Consider the following 18,559-nt stretch of genomic DNA (forward strand, 5'->3'; position numbering starts at 1 on the left):
GATTTCTGTTTCTAGGCAGTATTATTCAGCACAGACAAGGAAGACATAACATTGATAGCGAATGTGCAGAGTAGATTACCTTTCTGATTGAGGTAGTAGGTGACCACCATCTGTCAAACCTGCCGCTCCCTAACAAAGATTTATGACTTTTCATGCTACACTTCTCAGTCACAGACATCTCGGTACTATTTCCAAAGCATCAATGGGACTATAAACATACCTAATAGGTGTGTATGTCCATATCTCAAGTGTACAAATTTACAGCCATATGAACACAGTGCCTCTGTGATCTACTTTCATACTTCCTATCCTTTGCCTCATGATACGTGCAATCCACTATTTATATTGCTTCAGATGAAGATTTTTCCACTTGCTGCTGTAAGGACAGCATCCCATAAGGAACTGTAGTGAATAAATCTAGGGCTATAAAAACAAAAAGCAGAGCACTACTGTATATCTGAAAGGGGAGCCTGCCATTGATTCACTGCTTTAAAGACAGCAGAGCACACCCAGTGACATACTCAAAGATTCAGTTGAACGCTGGGTTGTCCATCGGTCAGTCACATGAAAGGCAAAAGGTAGTGTGTGGACACTGCAAGAAATTACTTTCTTGTTTGTTACTAATTGAATTGTTTTCTATGTAATTATTTAATGTGCAGAGGGCTGCTCCCCCAACTCATCTCTCTCTGCTTTCATACTGGGCATGGTCTTGGGTTAAATGTGACTCCTACAATTGACAGCTTTTGGCAGCAGCACAGCACTAAATCTTAGAGGGCTGCAAAACGTTAATGAGTTGCCTCTGGTACCTGTCAGTGATGGGTAGCAGTCCCTTGACCTGCACTGCTAACCTGTGGACAGCCTTTGTGTATCTCCCCTGCCTCACCTGCAGGCAGCCTGCCCTCTGCCCCAAGGTGGGTAGGAGTGTGCTGATGAAAGAGACATCATGCTGACCAGTAATAAAACTGTGAACATCATGAAGTTCCCTTAACACCAATTATTATCAATGTGATCATATTTTGCATGATTAGCTCATCCTATTCCAGCAGGTGGAGAAAGACAGGATGGCAACAATCCAGGGAAAACAGAAAAGGACACTGCCGTGCTTTTTTGAGAGGCAGTGGACCCAAATCTCAGCTTTAATACTCCTGTATCTAACTACTAATGAGCACCTTCACTAGCCTTGGGGGGATAAGAGACTCAAGAAAGACTTGAGTGTTTTAGAAAGCCCCTCTAGTAGGATGTGTGGCAGATCAGCCAATAGTCTAAAGATATGTTGTCTCAAGGTATGGGGAAGACTTTGCAAAAGTCACTCAAAGCCAGGTGTTCCTAGTTCAAAGGAGTGCAAAGTCCTCAGCAAAGTACGGTGTAGTGTATAGCTATGCAGAAATACATAGATACATTTTCTCTAAAGGGCTCTAGTGCTTACCAGAATAAATAATATATTGATTAAGGAAGTCTGTGTGATCTCTCATGACCACCATTATGATTCCTTGGTGAAACAGGAGTGCAAGGACCAGCACTGAAGCACCTGTTTCAGTACCTGGAGATGGTCCTGCAGTCTTTGGGAGACAGGCAGCTCTGCTGTGCATCACCCATCAGTACTGGTCCTCTTCTTCCTCACCAGGGGCTTCTGACACTGCCCCTAGGAGAACCTCCAAGCTCAGATCCAGAGCCTGTCTGAGTCCTTGCTTCACAATCATAGCCTAGATATGCCACACTCCTCTCACCCAGATAGCCATTGAAAGCTATATCCAGGTCCTCCTGGTCCCTGGCTCTGGCCTGAATAACCAGGCAACCACTGCTTCCCAGCAGGTTCAACACATCCAGAGAGACAGGCAGAAAGCAAAAGTCTGTCTTTTCCCTCTGCCGGTTAACTTTCAGTGTTCTGGCTTTTCCTGTTTACATGCATTTCTTGAGCAGCTGGGGAGCTATGCAGGCACCAGAGGGATAAAACGGAGGAGGAGACTGGGAAAAGCTGAGCAGGCAGAAAAAACAAAGCAAGAAAACCATACCCATTTAAAAATTTACTTAGCACAGGTCTGCATTTCAGAGTAGAAGTTAACAGAGTTGTAATGGTTTTCAGCAGCCAAGAACATAGCCTCCAGGATCCATTTCCTATCCCCAAGTCACATATAGTTACAAGCTGTAAGTTCTGCATTTTAACTCTATTTTTGCCCCTTGGTTGTAGGTATCATATTTTTGAGTAGTCCATTCTGGTTTGGTTAGAGGAGGAGGTCTTCTAGTTAGTTGCTGTAATTGCTGTGTAAAGACCGCCCAGAAAAAGGCTATGGTGCAGGGGCCTATTCATATGGCTGGTATTCATGTGATGTGGGATCTCTTGCCATTGCTAGGATGTATGCTGCCATCTTGGGCAAAAAAGTTCCATTTTGCTTGAATGTACATGTGCTGAGCCATGACACAGGATACACACCAGAGAAGCATTACATTCATGTGAAGTGTTTCTATGATAGGCACAAAGGTTGTAATTTGTCCCACGACTGAGCCAATATTCATGTGTATAGCAGGACAGCTCTTGCTATAGGATATAGTTTCTGCAGCCTCACTCTTTCAACTGGTTTGGTGTTAAGTCAAGCACTAGTCTCTCAGTATGGGAAACAAGCAACGTGGTGAAGTCTGCTCTAGAGTCTCTCTCTACCAGTTGGTGGAGGCGATAATAAAGTCATAACAATTTTCTGGGACTAACTGGAGGTTCAGAGCTTCCAAGCTGCGTTTGAATAGGATCTGAACAAATAGTTCTGAGACAAATTAATTCCTGGTGCAACTCTAATAAAGCCGGAGGAATTATACCTGGGATGATTTTGGTCCCCCACAATATGTCAATGGTCAGTCTCTCAATATGTCTGGCTATAACCATCTTTACAAATTATGGTCTCTTTATAGTATTAAATTCTGATCTGCCAAATGTGGCAGCCAATGAGCTCTCCCAAACTAGATACTGTGAGGATTATGCATAAATACTGAAGTATCCTCATCAGACCTCGGTGAAAATTAATGGATCCATTACAGACAATAATTATTTGCTGAAGTTTTTATTCCGCATTTTTTACTTCTGTAAGTAGCATATGTGATTTCATTGGCTGGCTATTTTAAACCATAGAGGACCATTGGTGGAACATTACAAATCCCTCTGAAATCCAAAATTGCCAGCTGCAATTATAGTCTGCATCTAGCATCTTCTCTAAGGACTATAAATGCTTCGCAACTTTAATTTTGCTTGGCATCTGCATCACTGTGTGACAATTACTGAGCAAAGGATGGATTGATTCAGTAATGAAGTCTAGAGAATAAAGAAATACTGTCCAAACTGAAACTATGCTCTCTACTTCAATCCAATATTCATCGGTCTGTGCACGTGGATACATCAGATTTAGATACAAAGCACTGGTAAGACAGGTACCTTCCTTTTTGCTGCTGAAGCCTGTGGCTTTTTGCATATTAGAGATGAGGAAAATTATTTGCTGTTAATACTTCTTGATTGGTTTTAACTACTCAAAAGGATGAGCTACTAAGTTGTAAATACTAGTAACTAAAAGGTCAGACTGGCAACTATATTATTCCAGATAAGGCTTATGAAATTCTATCCATTTCAGTAATGTTACACTGGTATAAACTGGGAATGAAATAGCAGTGGCTCAGCTATTTTTTGATCTTGTACATACACAGGTTTAATTATTTGAAGTATTTGTGATTGCCCCTCAATCCTAGCCATATCAGAAGACAAGATCAAGTATTATACCTCAGATTGAATGAGCAGAGATGCAATTGTGGGAACAAAGAATGACACTGTAAGAATATGGGGCTTACACAGGAAGGATTCTGGGTATTGCCAAAATTAGTTTTCCTGTTAAAAAGAGATATGCTGAAGAAACATTCTTTAATGGGGGAGAAGCAGGTTTGAGAGGTGAGATATAAAACATTTATCATAAAAAGCACCTGGGGCACAGTGAGCTGTGCAGAATCAATGTCTGCAGGTGACACTATTTGCCTTCATCAGACAGAGCTGTAAAATTCCTGCCAGACCTCAGTAATTTAGGCAAATGGAGAACACAATGGAAATCCTGTCCAATGTCATTTCAAGGTCAAGCAGTGCATAGTAGGATACACTAGCAGACAAAAGTTTCAACTCTTCACATGCTTCAAAAGGGATCAAAACTAATCAAACACCAGGACCCTATCATTTGCTGCTCTTCAGGACCCTGTCATTTGCTGCTCTTCAGGACCCAGAGCTCCATGTGCAGCTGCAGGCTAACAAGGTATTAGACTGAATAAAGACTGGGCTGAAAAATCACAGTACCAGCAAAGTGCAGCAGCATCTTTCATACTTTGGGCGTCACTGCTGAGGCCCTTCAACAAGAGAGCTGAGGAATTAGACAGGTTTTGGAGCAGGCTAAGCATGATCCAGCACAAAGACTTACAGACAGACTAGAAAGATGCGGTCAGTTTATTCCAAAGAGGCGACAGACAAGACCATAAACTGGTGGTCTTCTATCTGTGATTTTGTCAGGGTCACACTGGACTGAAACTAGCAGCATTCACCAGTTCTGCATACCATCAAGTTGCTAACATGAAATTATTAAATATATTTACAGAAATCATGGTTGGAGCATAGAAGGTTCTCAGACATTTCTACCTGACCTCAGTTTAATAATTCTTGACAGAAATCTTCCACATTTAATGGCTACCCTCTATACCCTTCTATATGCAATACAGAAAACCAGAACAGCTGCTGAATAACACTGTTACGAAGAACAGAGTCTAGATAGGATAAATCTGTTCAACCTGACCCAATAAAAGCAGGTACTAAAGGACATAACTATTTTGGATCACAAAAAGACTCAGCTACTCATGGGAGATGCAGTCAGAAGAGGAAGTTACGCCTCTGCCCTTTGGCCAAACCAATAGCTTATCAAATGGCACCTGCAGCTAAACTCCAAAATGCTATCAAAGCAGACCATTTCCAAATGGTGCATTGAAAACAACCAAATCCACACAGTACACACTGATATTTAATGCAACCAAAGATCCCATAGAATATCCCAGGAAAATGAAATGGGGCATTGTAAGGGAAGTTATACTGGAGCAGAAATGTATTCCCTCTTCCACCCATGGCTTTTCCTTTTGATGAACTCTGAACAAACAGATCTCAAATATTTACAGACTAGGGATAAAAAGCTGCATCCCACCACGTATTTCCAAGAGCAAGAGTTAGAAAAATGTTTGTCTCCTACCTTGTTAACTTTGTCCCAATCTGCTGCCTAAGTTCAAGCCTCTCTTCATCAGTCTGCATGGGGAGGATGTTCTTTTCCTCCAGCTCTCGCTTGGAAGGCCTGTTGCTTAGTTTGATTGCTAAAGAGTCCTGCCTGCAGATCTTCCTTGCCAGGGAGCCTGTGGAAGAGAGAAGAGGCTCTGCCAAAGGAGGTTTCATCATTCGTTGCAGCATACAGCAGGCAAAGAAGCACTAACCATCTTCTGACAGTGGGCTTTCATTTACTCTAGTACGGACTGTAGGAAAAGGGGCATCAAGTAACTTCAGGTGCTCTGATAACCTCAATTCATACCATAATAAAGAAAAGCTGAATTTGGCAGGTATACAAGAAAAAAAAAATTAAAATAATGTTCCATAGAGGGGAGTGGAGAAGGGCTTGGTTCAGAACTGCTAGGAGCATCTATAGCCTTTTCTAGAACAGTGTTTCTGAACCACATAATGAAATGAATAATTCAACCTCAGAATCTAGGCAGGCAGCAGAGCTACAGCATGTGGAAAGAGAGAGGTGTCTCTCTCTTGCAGTGTAACACCAAGGCTAGCACTAGAAGAAATTAGAAGTCAATCAGAAACAGCACATATCTAAATGTATGTTAACTGACACTGCTTCTCAGGCAGTAACAGTGGCAAAGACGCTGTGAAAATCAGTGGCCGTTCACGGCTCAAGTTTGATTTCCTAGGCAGTATGCGCAGGGAAGACACACAAGCAGAAATACACAAATCCATGAGAGGTTTTGGGCTTTGGGCAGGAGACTGCAAGATAGTGCAGTTCTGCTCTGTTTCTTAATTTAAGCGCAAAGACTGCTTAATTTCACTTCCAGGATAAGAGAGGACTCTGAGGAGACAAAGTATGTCTGGTTTAGAATCTTCTTTGTGTGTATTTTAAAAAGGGTGTTGTCTGATTGTTCTGAATACTGCTCCCAGTTTTCAGAGAAATTCAGGGGCCTGAAACTTCACTCAACCTGCAGGACAATAAGCAGCTGTCATAGGCAAAGTACTGTATCCTGTCTGCACAGGAGAGTCCTGTGACACCACACCAAGGCAGGAGATGGGTTTTTCTCAGAAAGGTCAGGAAGGGGCCACAAGTCCCTCTCCAGACTTAAACTGCAACATTGCTATCAGTTACTCAGTTCTGATCTGAGCCCAGTTCTCTGATTGTAGCCCTTTCAAAGTATGTACAAACTTACAATTCTGACATTATTTAATATGTACTCATTGCAAAAGCTATGATTCTCTATTAGTGGTAATTATTTCATCCTCCTGAAGTAACTCTACTGAGCTGATCTTGATTTAAGCCAAAAGCAGGGCTTCTGTACACCACTGACACTGAGGAAAGTGATTCTGAGTCAATTAGCAAGTGAATTAATATAAGTCATTTGGATTCTGTCTGAGAGCTACCCAGCAGGGATTCATGAAGATTAAGGAAATCACTATAAATTCATACCAGTTGCTATTTTGGATTAATTTACCAAGTATCAGCATGTAGTTGAGCCCTGAGAGATGCAAAAGCCACTGTCAAGAAAGAAAATTCAGAGTCCTTGTGTTTCTTTTGTGTATCAAGAGTTCAGACTAAAACTTAAATAAATGAGAAAGGAAAAATGGAATGAGTCTTACTTGTAAATAATGAGTTATCATCCTCTTCATCTTCTTCCTCTTCCTGTCTTCCTGGGTAGAGGCAGGAAGAATCTTCATAGTCAGTTTCATGAGGCACATTTTCTTTATTGTCATCGCATTCGATCACAACAGTTGGCACTTGTCTCATGTCTGGAAGGCCCGTAGGTCCTGTTTTTGTAACACTGTCACCTGTGTGTAAACCAGAGCTGTTGGGAAAGAAAAGCAAATAAATAATGAAACAGCTCCATGAAAGACTGAGTTGCTTCTCTAACTGTATTTAGTAGGAAAGCAGTGGTCTTTCCTTTCTGAGAAGAAATGATGACAGAAAGATCTTCATGACCATCAAGACATCTAATGGATTTAAACTGAGTACACATTAGAATTGAGGTACAACACTTGCTAGGGAGAGGTATGACAGCACACAGGCATAAATACTGGCAGCCGGGACTGAGAACTAAAGTTCCATGGCAAATACAGTCTTGGGGCTTCGTGAGAATTGTACCAGCTGTTCAGAGTGGTAAGCATGTCTTCAGCCTGGTGTCTGTGTGACCTCTCCACTGGTGTGCAGGCAATAGGGAGAAAATGTCTCACGTGATTGCAAAAGGTGGAGTAAGAGACTGGGAGGAGGGAAAGATATGGATTGTAGAGGAGGAATGTAGAAAGGCAGAGGAAAACCACTCCTTGGGCAAGTAGATGTTGATTGACTTAAGGGGAAGGCAAGGGCACAACTCTCTGAAGCACAGGGGACTAAGCACGTGAAACTGGGCCTGAAGAAAAGGGGCTCTGAGAGCTGGTGAACATAACAAGGAAGAAATGTAAACCTGGCAGATTTGTTTGCTAACAGCACAGTTATATGCTGTGTTGTGGGAGCTGCAGTGACAATATCCATTCTCCTGCCCTGGCTCCTTCACTCCAGCCGACGCTGGAGAGCAATCTGGATTGGAGCTAGCATCGTATTTCTTTTGTCACATAGAGTGTGATCGATTGTTTCCTGCAGGTTAAGAGCTGTGGAAGGTACTGCTATTATCTAGCTCTGTGTCGATTTCAAAGCCTTTACAAAGGAACATTTCAATACAAGCAGGGAAACAGGAACATATGGAAGCAAAGACCAAAGTCAAGCAGTAAAAGGAAAAGTCAGGAACAGAGTCAGGTTTCCTAACCCATTTTTATCTAATAGCTCATGTTGCTTTTCTGATGTGAAGTGAGAATGAAAGACTGGCAGGCAAAAATCATGGCTGCTCAGGTTTATTTGTGAGTCAGCAGAAACCATTTCAAAGAAATAATTTTGTCAATTGCAGCATTTACTATTGCAAACTAATCAACAAGATGCATACCTTTACCGGACGCCTTGAACAGAGAAACTCTTTTCTTAGTGAGAGTCCATGTTTTGTACCACAAAGTAAGAGAGATTCATGGAGAACTGGCTAGTGAAGTTTTGTATTAGACTTCAATGAGTTTAACCCAAAAAATTTTATCCCAGGGATGGTTTTAAAATTCATCAGCTGAATTCTCCTAATGAAACATAAATGCACTACTAAAAACTTTCCGCCAGTGTTTAATTTATTGATATGCTTTAAGAGTTCTATGAAGTTAAACTTTTAAATCTGTTTTCTCTATAGCCTATTTTTTGTGTAACTCTTTTTAAGAGGAAAGGTAGGAAATTCAAAAGCCTGGAATTAAACTTCCAACAGAAACTAAAATGCTGTGAAATTCTGTTAACATTGCTAAAACAACAACAAACTCCAAAATACTGGGAAAAAAAAACCCAAACAACAAATTTCCAATGGTGAACACAACCACTGGACTATTCAGTTAATTAAAAAAAACCACATACACAGAGTAAATAAATACAAGTTCACTAAGTCCCTCCTGGGAGTATAAATGAAAGGAGCAAAAAGTAGTTCAGCATCCAGGACCATTTGGTGCTTCCCTGTCCTGTGAAGGATATATGTAGGTTACAGTGCTTCCTTACAGGCATGCACATAGGGTAGTAGATATCAAAGTGGTTCTTCTTAGGTTACCAAGCAGGTAAAAGATGGGAATAAGATTTACAAATTACCATAGAGGAGCTTTATTTGAACTAGTGATCTAGAAATAGGCAACTTCTCATCTCATTGTAATTTTTCTGAATCATTCACTTTCTTGATAATACTACTTTCTATTTTAAGCCCTTCATTTTGCTTGATGTTTTGTGTTCTTCTTGATTAAAATCAGCCTTTTCCACAGCTTTTTGACTAAGTCAGCTGTCTAAGCAAAGCACTTATGAAATACATGCAGTACTGCAGTATTCTTAAGAAAGTCAAATCAAGGTCATTGGATATGCCCATTGTGTATAAATTCCTCTGGGTCATTAGCGAAAACCCCACATGGTCAGGTGGTCTACAGCACAAATTTTTTTAACATTATTCACCAAAACCCACAGTATTCCTTCAAACTGTCCATTTTAAATTAGCTTCATCATTTGCAGCAAAATTAGAGAACAAAGCTACAGCTAAGCAAGTACTTGTTTTAAGAAGATAAATGTATCAACAGATTTCAACAATTCATAGCTTACTAGTACAAGCACTTGCAGTTACCGTTGCGTCATCTTTATGTGACCAATACAGCAAGAGTTACACCACTATGGCTTACAGTGATTCTAGTGAGAAAATATTTTAATGAAAAATCAGAATTTAAGCATATGAGTGACTCATGGTACAGATAAAATCGAAAAGTGAAATCCCTCCTGTAAAATCCAGCACGAAAATAATGCACGCTTTTCATCTGTCATCCCAGGCTCTTTGATTTCAGAATAGAGTTACATTTTTATCAGCATGTTTTCAGATCCACAGTACACTCTTCTGAACTTATCAGTTAAAAAACAAAAAGCTGAAAAAACTTCAAACCATTATATATACATTTCTACAATATGGGCATATGTGTGAGAGACATAGAAGGCAGAGCTATAAATATTAAGTGTTTCTATCCTTAGGCATTGATAAAGTTTAGACAAAAAGCAATTCTGTTGACAAGTTTTATGGAAGATAAATGTTTTCTGACTCAAATATGTTTTATAAGATTTACAAGACACTGGCAGGAATGTCTCGGGCATTTAATTTCATAAATCTACAGTCTGAAGCAGAGCTGAGTGTCCCAGAGGAACTGGTCTCACACACTGTCTTTTTGGACACAGTGATTTTTCACTGCTCTGCCACAGATGCCATTCTTGCAAAGAGTGAGATATTGCCACTTAACAGCTCTTTGTACATATGTTGAACAAATGGAGGCCTTGATTCAGCTGCTAGTGTATAAGAGACCACAGAGGAATTGAAATTAATTGTCACCTTACCAGACAGAGAACTACATAGGCAAGGCAGAAAAAAAGACTGTTTCAGATCCAGAAGCTATCTCCCTAAGTCAAAGCTAAAGATACGTTCCAGGGGCACAAGAAGGTTTCTAAAGCCTCTTTTGCTGCTGTTTGTGATGCAGGGCTTTTGGGGCATGGTCTTTCTTCTCAAATTCATTTCAGTCACGAGGATGAAACCTGAAGATTTTGGTGGCAGATTTTACTAAATTTTCACCAACTCTTAAGATGCATTCTGAAATAGTAAAAAATGATGCCTGAATCTAGAGTTTTACTTAAGCTTGGCACATATGCTTTGGGATGAAGGGGAAAGTTGTATGCAGTAGGGCACAAACTGGCAACAGAGGTTGCAGAAAAAAGTTTACATGGAAATTATACTCTTCTCTGTTTTCACTTAATCTATCATAACACTGGTAATTTATCAGGGAAATAGAGGCAAACTGACAGCACAAATGATGTGTCATAATAGCCATACTTATAACAAGGGACAGATTGCACTTCTGAGAACAGGTTATGAATAGATGCTATGAGTAACAGAAAACATTTTAAATCAATGCATAAAGTGTGTAAATGAGCTTAATACTCTATAATGTCTGTAATAAAACTGAATAAAAGATTTCCAGTAATTAACTGCCATTTAAAGTCATCAGAACAACTGGGACTTGAATCGACATTACATGCTTTTAATGTACCTTAAGATACTAACATTAGTATGTGCTAAATCTAGGATCTAGGTGAGGCAGTAACATACAACCACTCCTGCAGAGGGGAAAATAGAGGCAGAGAAGCTCAGTAGCTTTCTCAAGGTCAAAGACACCAGAATAACTTGTGGCTTCTAAGCCAGTACAGAGGGACAGCTTATTTTTCTATGGCAAGCTTCTAATAACAGCTGGCAACGCACTAGTATCAACTATCATTCTTCAGATGCTGTTAGACTATCTGAATTCCAGTGACCTCATCTGTGAAAGCAAAAATCCAGATTGCTAGAGAAAGGGCATGTCTTTCATTCTTTGTTCCTATTCACACTCACAGTTCTGGCAGAGAGAAGAGTTGTGTGGTCTTTACTGAAGTTGTGAGGTCTTTACTTTTGCCCAGTAAAGAAATCTTCACTGGGCAAAATGCAGAATTGATACTAACTAGCTATGGATTCAGTGAATATCAATGCAGTTTAACAGACTCGAGGAGTTTCACTGCACAAGGACCAAAAAAACTAGACAAAGGAAAGGAAAAAAAATCCTGACCGAATACACAGAAAAACATTAGAGCAGAAATCTGAGCTGCACTTGCCTACATGGTCCTCCCCTATTAAAACCAAAATACTATTCTAAATAATCTCCCAAATTAACAGATTTGCCAGTTTTATTACTGCAGCATCATGGCAATTATTCTATGAAGTTGTAAGGTTCTTTTGAGATAAAGACTGAGACCAGCAAAAATAAATACTGCCAATAAACAGCATTCCCCAGAAGGTGCCTCAGAGACTTGTCAGGCTCTTTCATCTCATCAAGATTATTGGCCCAACAGCAGTGACCCAGTACACTGTTATCTTGGAAGGAATGGTAAAGCTCAGGATTCCACTGCATATCCTATGCAATAGATGTGAGCACAAGACCAAATTTTACATAGCAGAAAGCAAATCTAGGATCTTTGCATTTTTAACAGGCCCTCAAGACTTCTGGGCAGAAATGGCTGGCTGAAGTGGCTGAAGGACAAATACTGGAGTATGATTTCTGCTGGGTTTAATCCAGATTTTACAAAACTAAGGGAAAAGAGCTACTGTCAAAAATACTAGAAAACAGAGACCTTTGGTGCAAATAATCCTCTCAAAAGTTAAATACATGTATTTTATAAATCTGCAGAAATCTTCAAGATGAGTCAGCAAATTTACTAAGATCATAATGTGGCTTGAAAAGGCAATTTAAGAATTTAACAGCAAGTGTCAGCTCCACAGACCTCTATATACTCTGAAATCCTTTCACCTCTAAGTACTACGAAAATAACAATTGCTGTTGCAGAGGAAATAGTCATCACCTGTTTTCTCTCTTGTGAATGCAAATGTTATTGATTTGTTTCGTCAAGGAGAATAACTGAAGAAGTCTATTTTATTTCATGAAATAACAGTTAATCAACACAGCAAGGCTATAAAAATCAACTGTCTACAATATCATGAACTAGGATTTATTTCACTTTAAATGTGAAATATCAGTGCTACAGCCTTTTCTTATTTTCTTCTTCAAAGGGAAGCAATTGCTTCATATTGGGAAACAAATCCTTGCTTACTCATTTTTTAACAAGCATCATAGCTTCAGCTTCAAATTAGTAGTTAAAACCAAACAACATTACTTCCTTTAAATCAATCAAATGTATTTGCAGACATCATAAAACATGATGGATGCCTAGAAATTGGAGCATTCATTGCTATAGGGCAACATATGTCACAGTGAAGTCATACTCTGAGACATGTCACTGGGCACTGGGCACGTGAGCTAGACAGTGAGACATCCAACCTATGCTGGGGATAGCAAAGGCAGTGTAGCCCCAAAGGAACCTTTGGGAGACACCAGCTACCCTCTGTGCTTGATGCACCAAGCTTTGGAGTGATGCAGATGTACCTGACCAGCCCTGCTGGCAATGTATGTGTAAGTGGGTAATCACTGGCGTAAAAGGGAATGTGGATGCTCTTTCCAGTCCTACAACTACAGCCATTTTATTGATAGAACTAGGAATTTCTCTCGTAGCCCTAGCAGTTTTCCCCAGCACAGAATCCTCCCCACTATACAGAAACATTAGCTCCCCTGATGTAACCACAAAGGTCTCACTATCTGATACTAAAATAAACTGGCAGTGTGGGATAACTTTGCTCCCCTGACTGTTTTTCATGCAGTAAGGATAATCTGCCATCTCTAATCACATCAGTTTCAACTATGCAATATAATGAAGTTAACATTATCACAAGGAGGTACTGGGGCAAATCATTAGTAATTTTGCTTATCAGACCAAATACTTTAGCTTTCTGTCTAACAGAATGTTGATCTGATACTCCTAGAATGAGCTGGCTACAAAGCTGCTCTTGGTACTAAATAGAATATGTAAATTTTTGGACTACCTTCCTTATTCTGGGACTTGCTCAATTTTCCTCTACAAGACAAAAGAGACTTTCAAAACCTTGCTGATCTTGCCATCTATGAGAACAGCTTGCATTTATACCAAATGCTTCACTTAGGCTATTTGGAGCAGCCTTCAGAGACACTCATAGTAGACAGTAACAAAAAAGACCCCCAAAGTGGGTAAGGCTGATCAAACACACTACCTTCCTCCAGATGTAAATGGCTAAGAAGGTAGGTCCTATGGAATGGGTTAAATACTTATTTTAAGATCAAGCATACAATTTAATTTAAGTTAATTTAAATAATTACAGTACTGTATTAAAACTCCTCTGAGTGACTTGCAGAAGGTCCTCACAGATTGGTTCAAACTAACTGGTAATACTAATCAGATACCCTGGTTGAGTGGCACATTTGTTTTTTATCACTCTTTTCTGAATCTTCCATTTCTTTTCCTTGATTTGGCAATCCTCCACATAAACGGAGCTCTGAAGTTATGCACTCTGCAGTATATACTGCAAGCCAGTCATGTCTTATTAAAATCTTCTCCACTGACTGCATTACTTACTTTCTCGAACAGGACAACAGGGTTCAGGAAATTTCATCTTTTTCTCCTTTCTGCCACAAACTTGTCAAACAAGCCTGGAAATGTTCTTTCCCTGTCTTTGTTTCTCCAGCAATCACTCTGTCCCGAAGTTTTTAGAGCCCAGAAGAGAGGCCTCATTCAAGTACTATCAACATAACTCAAGTGGTGATATTTGATACTGAGTTTAGCAGGAAATACTGTACATCAATATGCAATTTAAAAAGTTGATCTATTACCTTTCTAGCCTTTGCATGGTCATGGCTAGTGTTTTGTTCAGTTCCTCTATCATCCGGCACCCTGAAGGGTGAATGGGCAACGTGCTGGACCCAGAAGGCAGATGCTGGCTGTGGCTGCCGTACTGGAGCTGGTGCTGGTGAGCTGCTAACTGGGATGGCAGGACAGTGTGATGGTGCTGGGTCAAAGGCTGCTGGGAGCTCTTCTGTGTGGAATAGGATGAGAGAGAGAGGTCTGGCCCCCCTAAAGGCATGCAAATCATGACTTTCTTTGGAGGTAGTGGAGGTGACAGTTTAACTGGCATACAAGGCAGTTTCACAGGAGCGCCAGGATCTAAAACAGAAGAAAGAGAGGCCCTGGTGTTAATTTTCATGTCAGTAAAACGGAGATCAGAGTATCTGCCTGGGCGAGCAGGTACTGACATTGCTAGTCAACTCTGCATAGCGTGTGCTCAGTACGGTCTTCAGAAACAATACTGTTGTTTTGCAGCCCTTCTGAGTCTCACAAAAAAACATCCCAGGGCTGTGCATGCCCCTTAATAAACACATTAAGCAATGCTTAACAAGGCTCATGGCACACTTTGATGCTTTCAAGCCCTAATCCTCCAAAACAGTCATGTGAGGTAAGTGCAATTTCTCCCTCGCAACAGGCATGTAAGAAGGGGGAGAGCAATTCCATATCTGAAGTTACAGGATGACTCACTGCCATCAGTTCTGGAGCAAAAGCTCAGGAATTCCTGATGTTTCTCAGTCACTGCACTGTAATTACTAGAAGTCACATTACTTACAGCTTTGTAATGTGTAAAACATCTCGTGCTAAAAATTACATTACAGGCATGAGAGAAAAGCAATATGTTGAATATTAAACAGGAGTGGTTTGGAAAACAAATGGTACAGGAGGAGGAGATGATAAAGGGCAGAAGATTGTTAGATTAATGTATTCTTCTACAGAAAACTTGGCACGCACTTTTCTCTGAAATCATGCACTGAATTTTAACTTTTTTAACTCTAGGCAAGTTCACTGAATCACATAGTTGTCCTACCAGGCAAAGACTTTGCTGATGTCCATGAGAAATCAATGAGAGGTCCACAAGTAAACCTCTCTGCCAAGACTCAACTGCACAATGGAGATTTTTGGAGATACACTGTGAAATATTTTCAGAAAGGAAAAAAAAATAATGGGAGGGCTTGCAGTTACCAAGATGAGTGTGGGAAATGGTCACAATGCACACTAAGCTGCAACTCACAGTTGTGAGTTTGTGTTTAGGAGGAAGTCCAGGCCATTTCCAGCCTGGATTACTGCAGACACTTGGCTCTGCAATGCAGCTCTGCGGACAAGGTTTGCATGACCTTTGGCCTCTTGTTACTTCAGACCATTTTTCTTCTTGTAACATGGTAACTGAAGGGCCAGCATTTTCTTTTGACCCAAGAAAACTTGGTTGCAAGATGCTGCTCTCCAGGGTTATAGAAAATAGAATCCAAGTCTTTTGGCTTTCAGTGTAATATCGTATTTACTTGACATGTTATCTCTTGAAAGCAAAAAATTCTTCTGATGGGTCCACCAAGACAAAAATCAAACTCATGGGATTGCAGAAGCATAGGGCAGTGCCCTCTCCTATAAAGCAGGCTGCCCTCTGTACAGAAGGAAAAAAAAAACCTTTCAGGATTTTCCATTCAAGGACAGGAAGATCTCCAAGTTGCCAAGTTTTTCTTACAAACATGTTATCTGTGTATCTTTGTATCCTGCATAAAAGAATGCACATCTTCAATAAAAGGTAAGTAACAGAATGAGTAAAGAGTAAATTGCATACAGCCCTGAGAATAAGGCTCCTGTGGGATTTGTAGTAGCAAAGTGTTTTTATACATTTGTGCTCCAGGCAATTTCACTTCCAGAACTGGTTGTGAATTACAAAGACTACACTAATACCTGCGCTTCCATTTTGCAAAGTGCAGGTTTGGCTGTTGGCTTTAGATCCTTTTCTGCTGCATCACAACTAAAATCTTCATCTGACAGTGCCTGTGAGCAGACACCCCAGCACTCTGTATATGATGCAGGGGAGTCATCCTTAATGGTGATTTCAAAGAGATCCCAACTGCAGGCATATCTTGCTTCTGGCAGAATAACTGGAAGTATCAAATGGGTTTGCTGCCTTCTATGATCCTGAAGATTAGCGTAATACTGTATGTTAGGAGTGAGTATAACATTCCAAATTAGCTTAATTATCCTGAGTAATCACATACTGCATCATGAATCAGATATGAATACTCTGTTTTCCACTCTTCACAACAAAGGTACAGACCTTCAGTTTCCACTTAAATTCAAAGAAATCTTTCACATCAATATATTTTCAGCAGCATTGGTGCTGGGTGACTCTACTGGACACCTGCCAAAAACTCATCCATTATTTTTAATGTAAGGCTTTACTTAGACTGACTGTGTCTCACCCAAGGTCTTGAGCCTGTCTAAATATGGTCCTAATACCTAAATAGAACCTTGAAAAGGAACCAGAGGCATTAAATCTACTTGTGTGCCCTTCACCTTCAGAAGAATTCTACTTGCCCGTTAAAGGAGAATGACGGCAGTGGGACCAGAGTTCGACCCATTTGCCTGGAAATGTAACAACGTATCTTCACCAACACCAGTAACCAAGACCTTGTCCTGCCGGTTTTACTGGGTGGTCAGAGCAGTTAATGTGCTGAACAAATGAGGCCCTGCTCAAATCCATGGGCTCCAGGCACGCTGTTGGAAATCATATTACCATCATCTGGAGTCAAAGAGGGAACAATATTGCCCTGTGTGGAAGAGTGAGATGACTGAGTTTTACAGCTCTTTCCTCTGTTTACTTTAATTTCACAATGTATGTGATTTATGAACCAGGGGTGGAAAGAAGTTGTTGTCTCCAGAATGGAATATCCATCAGACATGGACATCTGTAAACGAATGAGAAGCTGGACAGAAAAAATATGAACAAGGAATCTGCGATAAGTATCTTCTCAGTGGAACATTACCAGAGTCTTAAATCATTGCACAAAGCACTCATGTGACAGAAAAAAAAAGCAAACTGTGTGAAGCCAGGTGTGCAAGGCTGATTAATCTCTTTTGGTGAGGTTCTTCATGCTCAAGAGAATAATGAGCAATTTTGCAAGATGGTGGTTCCCAGCAGGATTGTGACCACTCTGCACTGTGCATGGTTAAGTAATAACTGTGCCAGAACTGATGAAAGAGATGTTACACATCAACCTTTCCACTGCTGATGACAATAAATTACTTACAATACAGTTGTGGATGCCACAATATTTGCTGCATATCAGACCTTTGTCATCAGGTCAGCTCACTAAAATCCTCAAATTATGTCCCAGCACAACTACTGGAGAAAGAGGACATACTTGGGAATCCTGGGCTTGTGGCAGAGCTGGCTTTGTTTTGCTATCCTGCCAGTGGCAGAGGCGCTCTTCCTGGACTCCTTGTGATGCCAAACAGGAGCACACCTACTAGGAAGGAGAAAAATAACTGCTACAGCTGAACCCAGGACATAACCCTTACAGTAAGGAGGCCAGCAGCCTCCTGGGTTGTATGAATAGAAGCATAGCTAGGAGACTGAAGAATTATTCCCCTTTTATTCAGCACTCCTTCGACTGTATCCAGATCACTGTTGTGTCAAGCTTAGGAAAGACACCAAAACACCAGGACAAGTTGAACAAAAGGTCACTGCAACGGTTGACAGCAGGAGCACCTGAGCTATAGGGAAAAACTGAGCGACCAGGGTTTGTTCAGCTTGGAGAAAAGATAGCTTATGGAAGTAAAACCTTACAGCAGCCCTCCAGTACCTTTGAGGAGGTTATCAGTAAGGTGGAGCCAAGCTTCACAGTAGCATATGGTGGGAGGAGGAGAGACAGTGGACAAAAGCTGAAACAAAGGAGGTTTAAGACTGGATTACAAGGAAAATATTTCTCCCCACGAGAAGAGCCAAACAACTGAACAGATTTGCCCATGCAGGTTGTGTAGCTGGCATCCTTTGAGGTTTTCAAGAACCCATCTGGACAAAGCCCTGAGGAACCTGGTCTGATCTCATAGCCGGCACTGCTTTGAGCAGGAAGACAGAGACTTGCTGATGTTCCTTCCCACCTGTATGACCTCATACAGTGATCTTTACTGTAGTACATACAACTACAAGTTGTATACACAACTTGTGATAAAGTTAATGAGTTATTGTTTAAATTGCAACCAAATAGTTAATTCTGTGAAGTAGTGTGCCCAAAAAAAAAAAAAAGGCAAACCGCAGCGTGGCCTGTTGAGGGAGCTCCATAGTAGAAATGAGGTGATGTGCCTCATACTTGCTGGTAGCATTTGGGCAAGTGCTTTTACATTTTCAGGTCTTCTCTCCGAATATCACT

General features: G+C 40.6%; 1 protein-coding gene across 3 annotated transcripts in view; it reads right to left on the minus strand.

The window, feature by feature from the left end:
- Positions 1-18,559, minus strand: part of PHACTR1 (phosphatase and actin regulator 1) — a 313,779-nt gene that overhangs the window by 41,561 nt on the left and 253,659 nt on the right. For all 3 annotated transcript variants that reach the window (XM_061346476.1, XM_061346479.1, XM_061346478.1), the window contains 3 exons: positions 14,168-14,498; positions 6,899-7,104; positions 5,250-5,406 (listed from right to left, as the gene is read on the minus strand). In XM_061346476.1, coding sequence (XP_061202460.1) covers positions 5,250-5,406; positions 6,899-7,104; positions 14,168-14,498 — 694 coding nt within the window. The remainder of the gene's footprint in view (positions 1-5,249; positions 5,407-6,898; positions 7,105-14,167; positions 14,499-18,559) is intronic.

Source organism: Neopsephotus bourkii, unplaced genomic scaffold, assembly GCF_033783945.1.
Source record: "Neopsephotus bourkii isolate Nb327-2 ecotype Australia unplaced genomic scaffold, CSIRO-AGI_Nbou_v1 NB_272, whole genome shotgun sequence".
NCBI classification, from domain to species: domain Eukaryota; kingdom Metazoa; phylum Chordata; class Aves; order Psittaciformes; family Psittacidae; genus Neopsephotus; species Neopsephotus bourkii.